Source organism: Capricornis sumatraensis, chromosome 9, assembly GCF_032405125.1.
Source record: "Capricornis sumatraensis isolate serow.1 chromosome 9, serow.2, whole genome shotgun sequence".
Classification (NCBI taxonomy): domain Eukaryota; kingdom Metazoa; phylum Chordata; class Mammalia; order Artiodactyla; family Bovidae; genus Capricornis; species Capricornis sumatraensis.
In genome coordinates, this window is record NC_091077.1 from 42526076 (window position 1) to 42543811 (window position 17736).

Sequence of the window (17736 nt, forward strand, 5' to 3'; positions counted from 1 at the left end):
GAAGCAAAAGGCAAAAGAGAAAGGGAACTTATATCCAACTGAATGCAGAGTTCCAGTGAATAGAAAGGAGAGATAAGAAAGCCTTCTTATGTGAACAATGCAAAGAAATGGTGGCAAACAACTGAATGAGAGAGACTAGAGGTCACTTCAGGAAAATTACAGATACCAAGGGAACATTTCTTGCAAAGATGGGCACAAAAAAGGACAGAAATTACAATGACCTAATAGAAACAGAAGTGATTAAGAAGAGGTGGCAATAATACACAGAACTACACAAAAAGAGCTCTTAATGGCCTAGATAACTATGATGATGTGGTTACTCACCTAGAGCCAGATATCCTAGAGTATGAAGTCAGGGCCTTAGGAAGCATTATTATGAACAAAGCTATTGGTGGTGTTGGAATTCCTGTTGACCTATTTCAAATCCTAAAAGATGACACTGTTATAGTGCTCTATTCAATATATTAGCAAATTTGGATAACTCAGCAATGGCCACATGACTGGAAAATGCCAGATTTCATTCCAGTTCCAAAGAAGGGCAATGCCTAAGAATGTTCAAACTACCATACAATAGCACTCTTTTCATGTGCTAGTGAAGTAATGCTCAAAATCCTTCAAGCTAGACTTCAACAGTATGTGAACTCAGAAGTTCCAGATGTACAAGCTGGATTTAGAAAAGGCAGAGGAACCAGAGATCAAATTGCCAACATCTGCTGGATCATAGAGAAACAAAGGAATTCCGGAAAAAACATATACTTCTGCTTCACTGACTATGGTAAAGCCTTTGACTATCTGTATGACAACAAACCATGGAAAATTCTTGGAGATGGGAATACCAGACCACCTTACCTGCCTCCCGAGAAATCTGTATTCAAGTCAAGAAGAAACAGTTAGCACTGGACATGGAACAACAGATTGGTTCAAAACTGGGGAAGAAGTACCCTGACCCTGTGTATTTAACTTATATGCAGAGCACATCATGCAAAATGCCAGGCTGGTTGAATCACATGCTGAATTAAAATTGCCAGAAGAAATATCAGCAACCTCAGATATGCAGATGATACCATCCTAATGGCAAAAATTGAATAGGAACTAAAGAGCCTCTTGCTGAAAGTGTAAGAATACAGTGAAAAAGCTGGCTTAAAACTCAGTATTCAAAAAACTAAGATCACAGCATCCAGTCCCATCACTTCTTGACAAATAGATAGGAAAAATGGAAACAGTGATAGATTTTATTTTCTTGGGCTCCAAAATCACTACAGATGGTGACACAGCCATGAAATTAAAAGATGGTTGTCTTCTTGGAAAAAAAGTTATGAGAAACGTAGACAGCATAAAAAAGCAAAGACATCACTTTGCTGACAAAGGTGCATACATTCAAAACTATGGTTTTTTCCAGTAGTCATGTACAGATGTGAGAGTTGGACCATAAAAAGGATGAATGCTTAATCTGAAGACTGATGCTTTCAAATTGTAGTTCTGGAGAAGACTCTTGAGAGTCTTTGGACAGCAAGGAGATAAAACCAGCCAATCCTAAAATAAAATCAACCTTGAATATTCATTGAAAGGACTGATTCTAAAGCTGATGCTCCAGTACTTTGGCCACCTGATGCAAAGAACTGACTCATTGGAAAAGACCCTGATGCTGGGAAAGACGCAGGAGGAGAAGGGGATGACAGAGCATGAAGTGGCCGGATGGCATCACCAACTCAATGGATCTGAGTTTGACCAAACTCCAGGAGACAGTGAAGGACAGGAAAGCCCGCTGCCCATGAGATTTCAAGGAACTGGACACGACATAGCAACTAAACAACGATTCCTAGATATTTTATTTATTTATTTTTTTGGTTGACTTTACTTGGTTATGTATGATTGCTGTTATGTTTTGTTGCATTTGGTTGGGTAATATATTGTTGAGAATTCTTGGACCTATATTCATCGAAGATATGGCCTTTAATTTTCTGTTTTGGTGGTATCTTTGGTTTTCATATTAGGGTAATGGTGGATTCATAGAATATCTTTGGGAGTGGTCCCTTCTCTCCAACAGTTTGAAAGTGTTTAAGGATGATTAGTATAATCTCTTCCTTGTATATTTGTTAGAATTCACCTGTGAAGTCATCTGGTCTTGGACTTTTTTGTGGGGAGTTTTTTTGTTTTTCTTTCTTGTATTTTAAATTACAGATTCTATTTCATGTCTAGTGATTGTTCTATTTAAATTATTTATTTCTTCTTGATTCAATTTGGTGGGCTATATGTTTCTCAGACTGTTGTCCATTTCTTCTAGGTTTTCAAAAATTTGTTGTCATATAATTGCTCATAGTATTTTCTTTTCTTATTTCTGAGATATCAGTTGAGATTTCTCCTTTTTCAGGTTTTATTTTTTGAGATTCTTTTTCCTTCATGGTGAACCTGGCCAAAGTTTTGTCAATTTTGTTAACCCTTACAAATAATCAGCTCTTGTGTATTTTTGTCCTATTGTTTTTTCTTTTAATATCTATTTATTTCCTCCCTGATCTTTGTCATTTCCTTCCTTTAGATGACATTGAGTTTTGTTTGTTCTTTTTCTTCTTTTTTAAAAATATAAATTTATTTATTTTAATTGGAGGTTAATTACTTTACAATATTGTATTGGTTTTGCCATACATCAACATGAATCCACCACAGGTATATACATGTTCCCCATCCTGAACCCCTTCTCTCATCCCTCCCCGTACCATCCCTCTGGGTCGTCCCAGTGCACCAGCCCCAAGCATCCAATATCATGCATCGAACCTGGACTGGCGATTCATTTCATATATGATATTATACATGTTTCAATGCCATTCTCCCAAATCATCCCACCTTCTTATCAAATTATTTTTAGTGGTCTGTTTGGCAGTTTGGTTTCTCCTGGTTTTTGGCTCTGTGTTTGAGGACAGCCCTTATCGCTATGAACTGCCAAGAAATGGTTTTGCTGTGTCCTATAGATTTCATATGGTTGTGCTTCATTTTCTTTTGCCTCAAGGTATCTATTGCTGCTGCTTCTGCTGCTGCTGCTAAGTCACTTCAGTCATGTCCGACTCTTAGCGACCCCATGGACTGCAGCCTACCAGACTCCTCCATCCATGGGATTTTCCAGGTAAGAGTATTGGAGAGGGTTGCCATTGCCTTCTCCATAAGGTATCTGTTAATTTCTTTTAATTTTTCCCTTTTAATGTTTTCATTGAGCCATTTTGGTAGCATGTTATTTAGCTCCATGTAATTATTTTTTCCTCATTTTTTTCCCCTTGGTAAATTTCTGGTTTCAAGCTGTTGTGGTCAGAAAAGATGCTTGAAACCGTTTCTACACTATTAATTTATTCTACATGAATGAATTAATTTGTTTGGTTGTGCTGGGCCTTCATTGCTATGCAGGCTTCTCTAGTTGCAGCGTGCAGGGGCTACTCTTCCTCGTAGTGCTCAGGCTTCTCACTGTAGTGGCTTTTCTTGTTGTGCAGCATGGGATCTAGGGCACATGGGCTTCAGGAGCTGTGGTGCCTGGGCTCAGTAATTGTGGTTTCCATGCTGTAGACCACAGGCTCAATATTTGTGGCTCACAGGCTTAATTGCTCCGCAGCATGTAGGATCTTCCCAGATCAGGGATCAAAGCCATGTCTCCTGCATTGGCAGCTGGATTCCTTACCACTGAATCACCAGGGAAGCCTCTACTATTTTTCTTAAATAATAGTTTTTGCCATCTATTTAACTCATCCTATGAGTTGGACACAACTGAGCGACTGAACTGAACTGAACTGATGCTTCATTAAAAACAGATCAGAAAAAAAAAAAAAACAGATCGGGACACTTTAAGACTGAAAAATCATTTTGTAATGATGCTCTAGGAAACTAAATCATTAAGTAGATCAGTGGCTCCTACCCACTGTTACATGAGAGAATCAATGGAAGAAGGTCTTCCACTCAGATTCCTGAGGCTCACATAGTATATTCTAATTCTGCTGGTCTGAGACGGACACAGAACTGAACTTTATAGATACTATTAATAAAGGCAATAAGTAATTCTAAAGCAGATGATCAAAGAACTACTCTGTAAACAGTGATGTGGATTGAAGACTTTGCATTTCCATAGGATTTAGAGATACTACATTCCTGTTTGGTGGAACAAAACAACACTGGAAACTTTATAATGCTCATTAATTTAACAAGTGAATGATTTTGAGCACCACCTGTGTGCTTAACAATATTCTTCATTCTACAGGTGCAGATATTGACCTTTCTCTCATGAAACAACAAGAAACTTGGCAAATATTATGGTACACGAGGCTATCAAGTATGAATGGTGTGGAGGGCTGATGAGCAAAATATCTTTTCCCTCATCAATGTATCATCTATGACAATTTAACAGAAATTCCAAGATGGAGAAAGGAGGATATCAAACACTTTTTTTCTTCCAGATGAAGTCAGGTTGAGGGAAGCAGCTCTTAAAAACTGGTTGACTTTTTCAGGAATTATACAATATAATTCTTACAGGGATTATATTTTAATTTTAAAAAAAAACTTGTCTTTGCATGTGCATCACTAAGATTATTTGCAGCTAAAAGGAAAACTCTGCTCTCTATCTGGTGGACTGAAACCTCCCCATCAACTTTTTTAGTGAACATAGAACTTCTTTGTTTCTGAGACTGTATGCAAGAGGGTTCAGGAGAGGGGTAAGGACAGTCCCAAAGAGAAAGAGACCCTGGTTCAACTTTGGAGTCTTGGCAGAACCAAGCCTCATGTAGATGCACATACCTGGACCAAAATAGAGACCCACCACACAGAGATGAGAGGAGCAAGTGGCCAGAGTCTTGTTCCTGCCTTTTGGGGAGTTCATTCGGAGTACAGCAAGGAAGATGAGAACATAGGAGGACAAGATGAGAGATAAGGGCAGCAGCAGGACTAGGATGCTGGTCACCACTACAGCCTTCTCATAGGCTGAGATGTCCTCACAGACAATCCTAAGAACAGCCATGACTTCACAGAAGAAGTGAGGAATCTCTCTGGGGCTACAGATGTGAAAATGTAAGGTGAAAGCAGTGTGGCCAAAGGAAGTAAGGGCACCTCCAGCCCAAGACATGGCAGCCATCTGCCAGCACATCCTAGGACTCATGATGACAGGGTACCGCAGGGGACTGCAGATAGCCACATAGCGATCAAAACACATGACAGTTATAAGGATGCATTCTCCAATGGCTACTGTCAGCGAGAAAAATATTTGAGTCCCACAAGCCAGGAATGAGATGCTTTGCTGTCCAGAGAAGAAATTGGCCACCATCTTGGGTATGATGCTAGAGGTCAAAGTCAAATCCATTAAAGAGAGCTGACCGAGCAGGAAGTACATGGGGGTATGGAGCCGGGAATCCAACCAAATGAGGAGGACCAGCAGAGTGTTGCCAATGAAGGCAGCCATGTAGATGAGGAGAACAATGGAAACCAAAGCTGTGATGTATCTAAATTCAGGGAAGAATCCCAGGAGGATGAAATTTGTGAGTTCTGTCTCATTCCCTCCCCACATGGCTCTCTGCAATGACAACACAAAGGGAGGAGATTTATTTTAAAAAAAAAAAGTCAGTGCTGAAACAGTTTTTTAAAGTTTGTTTAAAATAATTTATAACAAAAATGATTAGCATAAAAGTGCTTATCCATGATCATCTGTATCAATTCTTAACTTTTTTTTTTCAGTAACCCTGAACCACAATCTAATGTACTTTAGAAACCAGAGTGTAAGTTTTTAAATGTGACTCGTTATCATTAATGTTTGAAATATATTTTCTTATATTAAGAATAATTTTTGATCATTACAGTTTTTTCTTTAGAATGGTAATGTTTGTTATTGGGTTGAGAAATCACAATCACCACCTGCACATTTTCAGTTTTTTGCTGTTTTTAGAAAATAATGATATTTCCATTTTTATCCTTTCAATGATTTTCTTAGCAATATTTTTGAGGAATAATTTACATTTATTTCCAGGTCATATAGTCTTTATTTGCTCATGAAAAATAGTATTAATTTAATTTATATAAGGATTTAAAAAAATTTTTAATGCTCCTTTTTAATCAAAGCTTCTGGCTTTGGGCATCATAATCATACAATTAACTGGTCATTAGGTGTTTTGTAGTATGTACATTTAAGGTTATTTTAAGCTTTTAATCTAATCGACCCTTCTTTATACTCTGGCAAATAAATGCATTATGTCTACATGGTTTCGATACAATAAATTCATACCAAGTATCAATAAGGGAAAAAGGTGTTTCTACATGAACTAGCAGGGTTCCTGATATTGTAAAATTCATATAACCTAAAACTTTAGTTATAGTATTTATGTGCATGATCAGCACAGAGAAATTTTAGGGCTCCTTTCTCTCAGGCTTAGGAACTTTTTCTTTTAAGACTCTCTGAGCTGTATACAATCCTTCTCCTTGATACCTGTATAACCCTTTAAATTCCTAGACATACTCCTGCTGGGGTTACAAGAGGACTTGTACTCATGTCTACTGAGACTCATAGGGCTTAGTTACAAAAACCTGACCAAACAGTATAAGGATGGGAGAATTGTAAACAAGTTGTACTCATGAAAATAGTTTTTAAAATTCTAAAAGAGATCAAAGTGACTCTAACAGTGTATTAAAGCCTCATAATTGTCCAAATTTAATGTAAGCGCAATTAATAACATTAGAATGTTTATAAAGTAAGAATGGATGTGTCTAAGCATTTGAACAGATTAAAGAAAAAGGTATACACATTAGAACAAAAACTTGATAAAATTAATTACTAAATACTGATTTAAAAGCCATCCTAACTATTAATAACTAGTAGTAGAATAAGGTATTCTAATATCCTATTCTATTACTTTCCTGCAAATTTGTTAATGGAATTACTGAAAATACTATCTGTAAGGAGCTTCCCTGGTGGCTCAGATGGTAAAGTGTCTCCCTGCAATGTGGGAGACCAGGGTTCGATCCCTGAGATGGCAAGATCTCCTGGAGAAGGAAATGGCAACCCACTCCAGTACTCTTGCCTGGAGAATCCCACGGACGGAGGAGCCTGGTACGCTATACAGTCCGTGGGGTCGCAAAGAGTCGGACACGACTGAGCGACTTCACTTTCACTTTTCACTATCTCTAAGGGGCTTCTCAGGTGGCTCAGTGGTAAAAAATCTACCAACCAATGCTGGAGACACAGGAGATGCCAGTTCGACCACTGGCTAGGAAAGATCCCCTAGAGGAGGAAGTGGCAACTCGCTCCAATATTCTTGCCTGGAAGATTCCATGGACAGAGGAGCTTGTTGGACTATGGTCCATGGGGTCACAAAGAGTCTGACACGACTGAGTGAGCACACACACACACACACACACACACACACACACATCATCTCTAAACTGTTAAGCTAGTTCTTTCTTCACAGGTGTGCATTGTATATGTGTCAACATTAACAAGATCCATGTTTCCTTTACTTTTTGCAAGAAGTCTTTTTGCAGAGTCTTTCCCCCTCTAACACAACATTCTCTTCTCAGAAACAGTGAACTCAAACATTAGGTCATTGTATACAACTCAATGGACATGAGTTTGAGCAAGCTTTGGGAGACGGTGAAGGACAGGGAAGCCGGGTGTGCTGCAGTCCATGGGGTCACAAAGAGTCTGACACAGCTGAGCAACTGAACAATACATTTCTAATCTTGTGCAATTTGACCTAAATTCCTTGCTTCCATCCAGATACTGATTTAAATTTGTTCATCAAAAATAATGATGTTTTTAGTGCAGGAATTCTGATAACAAAAATGGTCTAAGTTGTTCTCCCATTGATCAATCATTAAAAGGCTTCATTTCTTGTGAAGAACTAGCTGAACTCTGTGGGTTGGCACTGCCAGATTGAGACATCTATCTTTACATATCCACCATTTATTTGAGCATACCATGTTGATCACCTTCAAACTAAGAAATCACAGTTAATCAGGGCCTTTCTCCTGGGTGAGTGTCTTGATGAGTTAGCCTGATTTTAGATGTGGACAGTTTAAGATTTTAAAAAATAAATTTAATAATAAAAATGGTCAACATTTATCTTATTCTCTCCTGCCTTAAAGGGAGCCTTCGTGCAGTCAGGGCATTGTTTGTGGTTCATCTAGAGTCATCAGATGGTGAGAAACTGAGATTTCAGACTGGCCAGATCCTTGAAAATTTTCTGACTTTGTAAATAAGAAAGCAGGATTCTGTGATGTAAGTGCTTGTTACACATCATCCCATTTCTAGCACAGGTGTTGCTTTCCTACTTGGCTAGGTTCAATTATAAACTCTCCAAATTCCATTCATCACAGTCTGAATTTAAACCTATATTTCCTCATTGTTGCGGTTACATGTGTTAATATGTATCTTACCCTTTAAGTCATAAAATTTGTGATGGAAGGAACTGTATTTGCTAAGTTCCACCTTTTCTCTCTAGATCTGACATGTTGCCTTCTGTGGAAATAAGTTAGATACACTATCAATTCAAGATTGGAATACAGGTCTTAGAACTCTGGATTTAATTCCTGTATCAAAAAAGAAGCTTATAGGACAAAAACCATCTTTCTACGTAACAGCATTATTTTGTTTTCCTTTTATGATCCCTCATTGACTTCAGAGCATTTTGTAGCATTTTATCTGGTTGGACTATATGGGAAGAGGTTCATCATTTCCATGTCCACTTGAGAAATAATATCCATAAATGACTAAAGGACACATAATTTTGCTAGTCATATAGTTAAATAACACTTTCTTACTCCTTAATAATTACCTGCTTAACAAGATTGAACCCTACAAATATTATTTACAAATAATTGTAGAATTAACATTAGGAATGGATTTTTCACAACCAGAAAAAATTGGATTGTTTCTCTATCAAGATGCTTACCTTGAATTTGTGCTCAGTCATAAGATCTTACAAAGTGTAAAATATTAAAAATTCCTTTGGCCCAGTGACTCTGATTATACCATTTAAAAAGAAAAGTAAACTATTCAGTAGGAAAAGATAGGTAATTGAGTATATCTTGATAAGCTGTCTCTCCTCAGCGTAAGTTGTAAGCAGGACTGGAAGCTCCCTAATTCCTCACTGGCCTGGGATTTAGCGTAGAGTGGCCACTCTGAGCATTGCTGCTTCCTGACTCAGCCCCACCAACTGCTCATTAAGGGCTGAGGTGCCCAGGTGTAGTGGCCTAGAGGAATCTTCTCTCCAGGATATAATTAGTGTTTTTTTAAACTATCCACTAGCTACATACTCTGAATTTTTTGTTTGTTTTCCTGTCAACACCACCATCATTTCCTCTAAGTTCCAACTTGTACTTTTCTTTTACTTTTAATCATTAATTTCATACAACAATTAAGAAGTTATTGATTTCTCGTTTTTAACAATTCGTATTTTCTCCTTCATTTCTATTCATAGGACCCTCACTGTAGACCTATTTCCCTTGTGTAGAATATCACTTTTTCTTGTCTTCTTAGCTAAATTCTCCCTTTTCTTCAAGGTCAGATTTAAGTTTTGTCTCTGCATCAAAATCTACCATTATTTCCACAGTGAATATCAGCATATTTTCATTAGTTAATTACAGTTCTCTCTCTCTCCCTTGGCTTATCATACCTACGTCACACTGTTAATGATTTTTTCCAACTCTCTTACAATTAACAGTGGGAATAAAGCTATGGAAGCCTAGGATTTTGCATCAGTCCTCATTATGTTCCCTCCTTTTTTGTCCCTCTTTTTCATAAATTATCTTATTCTTAGTAGGCACTGACTTAACACTATTAATTAAATTTATGTTTCATTTCATCAACAAAAGCTGTACTATATGCTGAGAACTGAAATGGAAAAATAATAAATGAAGAAGATCTGATCAAGTAGGGAAACTGATTTATGAAAAAAAAAGAGAGATTATGATATGACCGATCAGTACCATAACAAAATTATGTAGAAATTGCTATGGTTCCATAAGTGAGGGAGGATTAAGTTGTCTAGATAGATAATTGGTAGATGATTAAAGGATGGTTTCATGTGTATAATAACATCTGAATTGAATTTTAAAGAATAAGTAGGAATGAATGAAAGTAGAAATGAGGAAAATTTAAGCATGGGAAGCTGGTTCAGAGCAGATGGATTAACATGGTTTTTATGGAAAAACTTAATCATCCATAATTTTGATGGATATAGAAGCTATAGGAATGGACAGGGAATGATGATGGAATATAGAAAGAGGCTCAAATGTATACTCAGCTTAGAGGAAGTGAGTATGATCTGGGCACAAAATTATTGTATGCCCCGACCAAGGGGAGAAGCTTCTATGATTAACAGGTATTATGAAATAAAAGACAGGTATTAGAATAATCAACATACTTAAGCGGCTACACAATTGAAGATAGACACAGCAAGAGCCTTGAAGAATTTAAGGAAATGTGGAAACATCTTGTGTATGGAGAATTCTGTGCCTTTTCATACTCTCCTCTGCTCTTTTCCTCACACTCAACTTTGTTGCTGCTGTTCACAATTGCTTTTGACCTCCAATCAATTATTTTGGCCGCAGTTTCATCCACCTCAGTATAATATCATATAAGAAATGAATCACCTGTCTAGGTTCGATGCAGGATACAGGATGCTTGAGGCTGGTGCACTGGGATGACCCAGAGAGATGGTATGGGGAGGGAGGTGGGAGGGGGGTTCAGGATTGAGAACATGTGTACACCCATGGCGTATTCATGTTGATGTATAGCAAAACCAATACAGTATTGTAAAGTAAAATAAAGTAAAATAAAAAAAAATTATTTGGGCCGTTAGAATTTATCAGAAAGAGTTTTGGGGTATTTTCCTTCTAAATATGAATTCAAATAGGTTCTTGATCCAAAACAAAATTAAATTGGTTCATCAAACTACACACTTTTAATAGACCAATAATACTTTAAAATAAACATTTATTTTCTGAAAATTTCTTGATTTACAGAGAAGTTGTAAAAATAACACAGAGAGTTCTCATAAATTCCTCACCATGTTTTCATCTTTCTTGACATTTTATTGCTGTTCAGTTGCTAAACTGTATCCTACTCTTTGTGACCCCATGGACTGCAGCACACCAAGCTTCTCTGTCCTTCAATATCTCTGAGTTTGCTCAAACTCATGTCATTGAATTGATGATGCCATCCAACCATCTCGTGCTCTGTCACCCCCTTTTCCTCCTGCCTCAATCTATATATAGAAAACTATAAAACACTGATGAAAGAGATCAAAGATGACACAAACCGATGGAGAAATATACCATGTTCATGGATCGGAGGAATTAATATAGTGAAAATGAGTATACTACCCAAAGCAATCTATAGATTCAATGCAATCCCTATTAAGCTACCAACAGTATTTTTCAGAGAACTAGAACAAATAACTTCACAATTTGTATGGAAACACAAAAAACTTCTAATAGCCAAAGCCATCTTGAGAAAGAAGAATGGAACTGGAGGAATCAACCTGCCTGACTTCAGAATATACTGCAAAGCTACAGTCATCAAGACAGTATGCTACTGGCACAAAGACAGAAATATAAATCAATGGAACAAAATAGAAAGCCCAGAGATAAATCCATGCACCTATGGACACCTTATCTTTGACAAAGGAGGCAAGAATATACAATGGAGAAAAGACAATCTCTTTAACAAGTGGTGCTGGGAAAACTAGTCAACCATTTGTAAAAGAATGAAACTAAAACACTTTCTAACACCGCACACAAAAATAAACTCAAAATGGATTAAAGATCTAAATGTAAGACCAGAAACTATAAAACTCCTAGAGGAAAACATAGGCAAAACACTCTCTGACATAAATCACAGCAGGATCCTCTATGACCCACCTCCCAGAGTAATGGAAATAAAAGCAAAAATAAACAACTGGGGCCTAATTAAACTTAAAAGCTTTTGCAAAACGAAGGAAACTATAAGCAAGGTGAAAAGACAGCCTTCAGAATGGGAGAAAATAATATCAAACGAAGCAACTGACAAAGAATTCATCTCAAAAATATACAAGCAGCTCCTGCAGCTCAATTCCAGAAAAATAAACGACCCAATCAAAAAATGGGCCAAAGAACTAAATAGACATTTCTCCAAAGAAGACATACAGATGGCTAACAAACCATGAAAATATGCTCAACATCACTCATTATCAGAGAAATGCAAATCAAAACCACAATGAGGTACCATATCACGCCAGTCAGAATGGCTGCTATCAAAAAGTCTACAAACAATAAATGCTTAAGAGGGTGTGGAGAAAAAGGAACACTTTTAAACTGTTGGTAGGAATGCAAACTAGTACAGCCACTATGGAGAACAGTGTGGAGATTCCTTTAAAAATTCAAAATAGAGCTGCCATATGACACAGCAATGCCACTGGTGGGCATACACACGGAGGAAACCAGAATTGAAAGAGATACGTGTACCCCAATGTTCATCGCAGCACTGTTCACAATATCCAGGACATGGAAGCAACCTAGATGTCCATTGGCAGATGAATGGATATAAAGCTGTGATACATATACACAATGGAATATTACTCAGCTATTAAAAAGAATGCATTTGAATCAGTTCTTTTGAGGTGGTTGAAACTGGAGCCTATTATACAGAGTGAAGTAAGTTAGAAAGAAAAACACCAATACAGTACACTAATGCATATATACGGAATTTAGAAAGATGGTAACAATGACCCTATATGCGAGACAGCAAAAGAGACACAGATGTAAAGAACAGACTTTTGGACTCTGGGAGAAGGTGAGAGTGGGATGATTTGAGAGATTAGCATTGAAACATATATATTATCATATGTGAAACAGGTCACCAATCCAAGTTCGATGCATGAGACAGGGTGCTCAGGGCTGGTGCACTGGGATGACCCTGAGGGATGGGATGGGGAGGGAGGTGGGAAGGGGTTTCAGGATGGGGAACACATGTGAACCCATGGCTGATTCATTTCAATGTATGGCAAAAACCACTACAATATTATAAGTAATTAACCTCCAATTAAAATAAATAAATTATTTTTAAAAAAAATAAATTTAAGCCTGTTTCATCACTGTTTGTGGTTATATGTGTTAACATGTATCTTATCCTTTAAATTATAAAATCTTTGACAAACTGTTTGCTGAATTCTGCCTTTTCTCTCTAGAGCTAACACATTCCCTTCCACGAAAATAAGTTAAATAAGCAATCAGCTCAAAGCTGAAATTCAGGCCTTAGAACTCTGAATTCAGTGCCTTTATCAAATGAGATACTTGCAGAACAAAAACCATTTCTCTACCTAATGGCAATATTTTGTTTGCCTTATGGTCCCTTTTTGCCTTCAAAGCACTTTTCAGCATTTTATCTGGTTGGGATATATGAGAAGAAATTCAGCATTGTTACATCCACTTAAGAAATGATATCCAGAAAGTAAACATATCTGGTCACATAGTTAAATAACACTTTTCTACTCCTGAATAATTATCTGCTTAACAAGATTGAGCCTCACAAATACTAATGACAAATAACTATAGAATTAGCATTTAGGAATGGATTTTCACAATCTGGAGAATGTATATTGTTTCTTTATCAAGATGCTTACCTTGAATTTGTGCTCAGTTACAATTTCTTAGAAAGAGCAAAATATATAAAATTCCTTCTTCCCATGACTCTGATTTTTACTATTTAAAAAGAAAAAAAAAAAAACCTATTTCAGTAGGAAAAGACAGATAACTAAGTAGATCTGGAAAGCCTGTCTCTTGTCAGTCTGTCAAGTTGTAAGCAGAGCTGGAATCTCCTCAATTCCTCAAAGGCCTGAGATTCAGTGCAGAGAGGCCAGTCAGCCTGAGCACTGATGTTTTGGGACTTAGCCCTGTTAACTGCTCATTAAAGCCTGAGTGCCAAGGTGTAATGTCCTAGGCAGCTTTTCGGCACAGGGGCCAATTTCATGGAAGACAATTTTCCCACAGACTGGGTATGGGTGTGGGATAGTTTCAGGATGATTCAAGAGCATTACATATGTTGTGTACTTTATTTCTAATCTAATGCCAGTCCTGACCTGATAGCAGGTACTGGTCCGTGGCCCAGAGGTTGGGAACCCATGTCCTTTCCCCCAGGAGATAATCAGAGTTTTTGAAAACTAGCATCTACATTTCTGAATTTTTTATTTTCTTGGTCAATATTGCTCTCATTTCCCCAGATATCCAATTTATATCTTTCTTTGACTTTTGATCATCAATCTCACACAAGTGAAAGTGAAAGTCTCTCAGTCGTGTCCGATTCTTTGCAACCCCATGGACTATACTGTCCATGGAATTCTCCAGGCCAGAATACTGTAGCGGGTAGCCTTTCCTTTCTTCAGGGGATCTTCCCAACCCAGGGATCAAACCCAGGTCTCCCACATTGCAGGCGGATTCTTTACCAGCTGAGCCACAAGGGAAGCCATACAAACATTCATCAAACTATTGATTTGTCCTTTCCAATATTTCTTATTTTCTCCTTCTTTTCTATTTTTAGGACCCACACTCTAGACCTACTTCCTGTGTCTAAAATACCCCTTTGTCCTATATTCTTAGTCAAATTCTCCCTTTTGTCCAAGGTTGGTTTTAGTTCTTACCTCCTCAGTAAAGTCATCTTTCTTTTATTTCTGTGATGAATATCAAAATGTTTTTAATTAATTATAACATTTCTCTCTCTTTCTTGGCTTGCCATACCTACATTACATTGTTAATGATATTTTTATCATGCTTTTACAATTAACAATGGGATTTCAAGCAATGTAAGTGTAGGGTTTTGCCTCAGTCCTTCTTTTGTTCCCTATATTTGGTAGATTATTTTATTCATAGTAGGCAGTGACTTAAACTACTAATTAAATTTTGTTAAAATCATTAAATGATCTACTCTATATGGGAATTCAAAAGGAAAAAAATAATAAGTGCACTAAGGTCTGATAAAATGAGCTAAACTGATTTATGAAAAAAAGAGATGATTATTTGGGAGATGAGTACCACAGCAAAATCATGTAGAAATTGCTACAGTAACGTAAACAAGGAAGGATTAAGTTGTCTAGATGGAAAACTGGTTGATGGTCAAAGAATATTTTCCTGAAACTAACAATATCTGGACCAAACCTTAAAGTATATGTAGGAATGCAAAACAGAAATAGACATAGACGTAGAGATCAGATTCTTGGCTGCCAAGAGAGAGAGGGGTAAAGAGAGAGATGGACTGGGAGTCTGCGGTTTGTGGATGCAAACTATGACCCTGAGGATGGATAAACAACAAGGAAGACAGAGGAGTCTGGCGTGCTGCAGTCCAGGGGGTTGCAACGAGTTGGACGTGACTTGGTGACTGAACAACAACAACAAACAGTAAGGTCCTATTGTACAGCACAGGGAACTATATCCAGTCTCCTAGGATAAACCATAATGGAAAAGAATATTTTAAAAAGACAGTATATATGTGTAAAACTGAGTCACTTTGCTGTACAGCACAGATTGACATAATATTGTCAATCAACTAAAGTTGAATAAAAAGTAAAAAAAATAGAATAAATAGGAATAAGTGAAAATAAGAATGAGGAAAATTTAAGCATAGGAAATAGTGTCAAGGCAGATGGACTAACATGGCTTTTATGGAAAAACTTAGTCACTCATGATTTTTGATGGATATGCAAGCTGTAGGGATGGAGAGGGAATGATGGTGAAATATGGAAAGAGGCTCAAAATGTACACTTAGCTTAGGGAATGAATATGACTTAGGTACTAAGTTATTGCACCACCAGCCCCTACCCAGTGGAGAAGGTTCTATGATTAACAGATATTATGAAATAAAGATATAAGAAAAATTGACAACATATTAAAGTGGCCACATTCTTGAAGCCAGACTCAGCAAGGGCCTTGAAGAATTTAAGGAAATGTAGAAACATCTTGTGTTTGGAGGAAATTTATTTCCTTTCCACATTCTTATCTCCTCATTCTTCCCCTCACGGTCACCTTTGTTGCTGTTGATAATGATTGTTTTTGAGCTCCAATCAAGTACACTGACTATCAGAATCTATCAGGCAGATTTTTTGGATGTTTTCCTCCTATGAATCAAAACAAATCCCGGATTCAAAAGAAAAGTGAATTGGTTCATCAAACTAGATATCTTTTAAAGACCAATAATACTTTAAAAATAACCTTTTAATTTTTAAAAAGTTCTGCAGAAAGTTCTCATAAATCTCTCACCAAGTTTTCCTCATTGTTGACATTTTACAGTGGTTTTTTAGTACAAATAACAAGAAATATTTGTACACTAATAATAACTAAATTATATAGTTTCTTCAGATTTCACTCATTTTTGCCCTAATGTCCTTTCCCTCATCCAGAATTCTTTTCAGGAGATCATGCTGTATTTAGTTAACATGTCTCCTTAGGCTGCCCTGGACTGAGAGTTTTTCAGACTGCTTTTAATGGCCTTGATAGTTTGGAGGAGTACTACATCAGATAGTTCATCGAATATCCCTTGATTTCTGTTTCTGATGATTAGACTAAGGTTACAGGTTTTGGTGCAGAAGATTGCAGAGATAAAATGCCCTTATCACCATGTTATTTTATGGGCACATGATATCTACATGACTTGCCACTTGACTATGTTTTCCAAACTGTAAAGTTACTTTTCTCCCATTTTCTAGACCCTGCTTTTTGTGAGGAAGTCACTAATTGCACCTTACATTTCAGGCAAGACAGAGGTTAAGCTCTACCTTCTTAAGGGATGAAGTATCAATATACATCATTTGGAATTTCCCTGCACAGATTTTTTCCTCCTGTTTTCATTCCCTCTTTTCTGTCCTTGTTCCTCCAGCAATCCCTCTTCTTTTCCCCATTTCTTCCTCCTTCCCTTCCTTCCTTCCTTTCCTCATTCCTTTTGCAATCACTACTTCTATCAGTATGGACTTAGAGATTTTATGTTTTGGAAAAAAAATACTTTAACTCTTCTCCCAAAAACCCACAAGTGATAGATTCAGCCTCCAAATACCATTATATAAATTTTAGTTTTGAGACAGAGCTTTATATACAGTTATGAGAAATAATAGAGTGATCTCATTAGGCATCACATACTTTTCCCCAGTTACAATCAGGAATTGATGCAATCCACTGACCTTACTTCTGTTTCACCAGTCTGTATCTACTCATTTCTCTGTTTGTGGGTTTATATCTACAAATTTTTCATACATGTGTAAATTTGTGTTACCACCCACACAGTCAAGATGCAGAAGGTCTCCATCACAGATATTCCCCCATACTACCTTTTCATAGTCACAGCAATCTCCCTTTCTCCCTTTTCCTTAACTCTTGAACAATCACTAATCTTTTCTCCTTCTCTATTGTCGTCATTGTGTTCAGTCGCTAAGTCCTTTCTGTCTCTTTGTGACCCCATGGACTGCAGCATGCCAAGCTCCTCTGTCCTCCACTATCTTCTGGAGTTTACTCAAATTCACCACCAAATCAGTGATGCTATCTAACCACTTCGTCCTCTGTGTCCCCTTCTGTTGCCTACAATATTTCCCAGCATCAGAGTCTTTTCCAATGAGTCATCTCTTCGCATCAGGTAGCAAAATTATTGAAGCTTCAACTTCAGCATCAGTCCTTCCAATGAATCAACAGGGTTGATTTCCTTTCAGATTGAGTGGTTTCATTTCCTTAGAGTCCAAGGAACTCTCAAGAGGCTTCTCCAGCACCACG

At 37.2% G+C, this 17736-nt stretch overlaps 1 protein-coding gene across 1 annotated transcript; it reads right to left on the bottom strand.

Annotated features, from left to right (window-relative positions):
- Positions 1-4591: 4591 nt before the first annotated feature.
- Positions 4592-5530, bottom strand: LOC138086580 (olfactory receptor 2M5-like). The gene has a single exon (XM_068981422.1). It carries the CDS (start codon positions 5528-5530, stop codon positions 4592-4594), a length of 939 nt encoding a protein of 312 aa, XP_068837523.1.
- Between the last annotated feature and the right edge of the window lie 12206 nt (positions 5531-17736).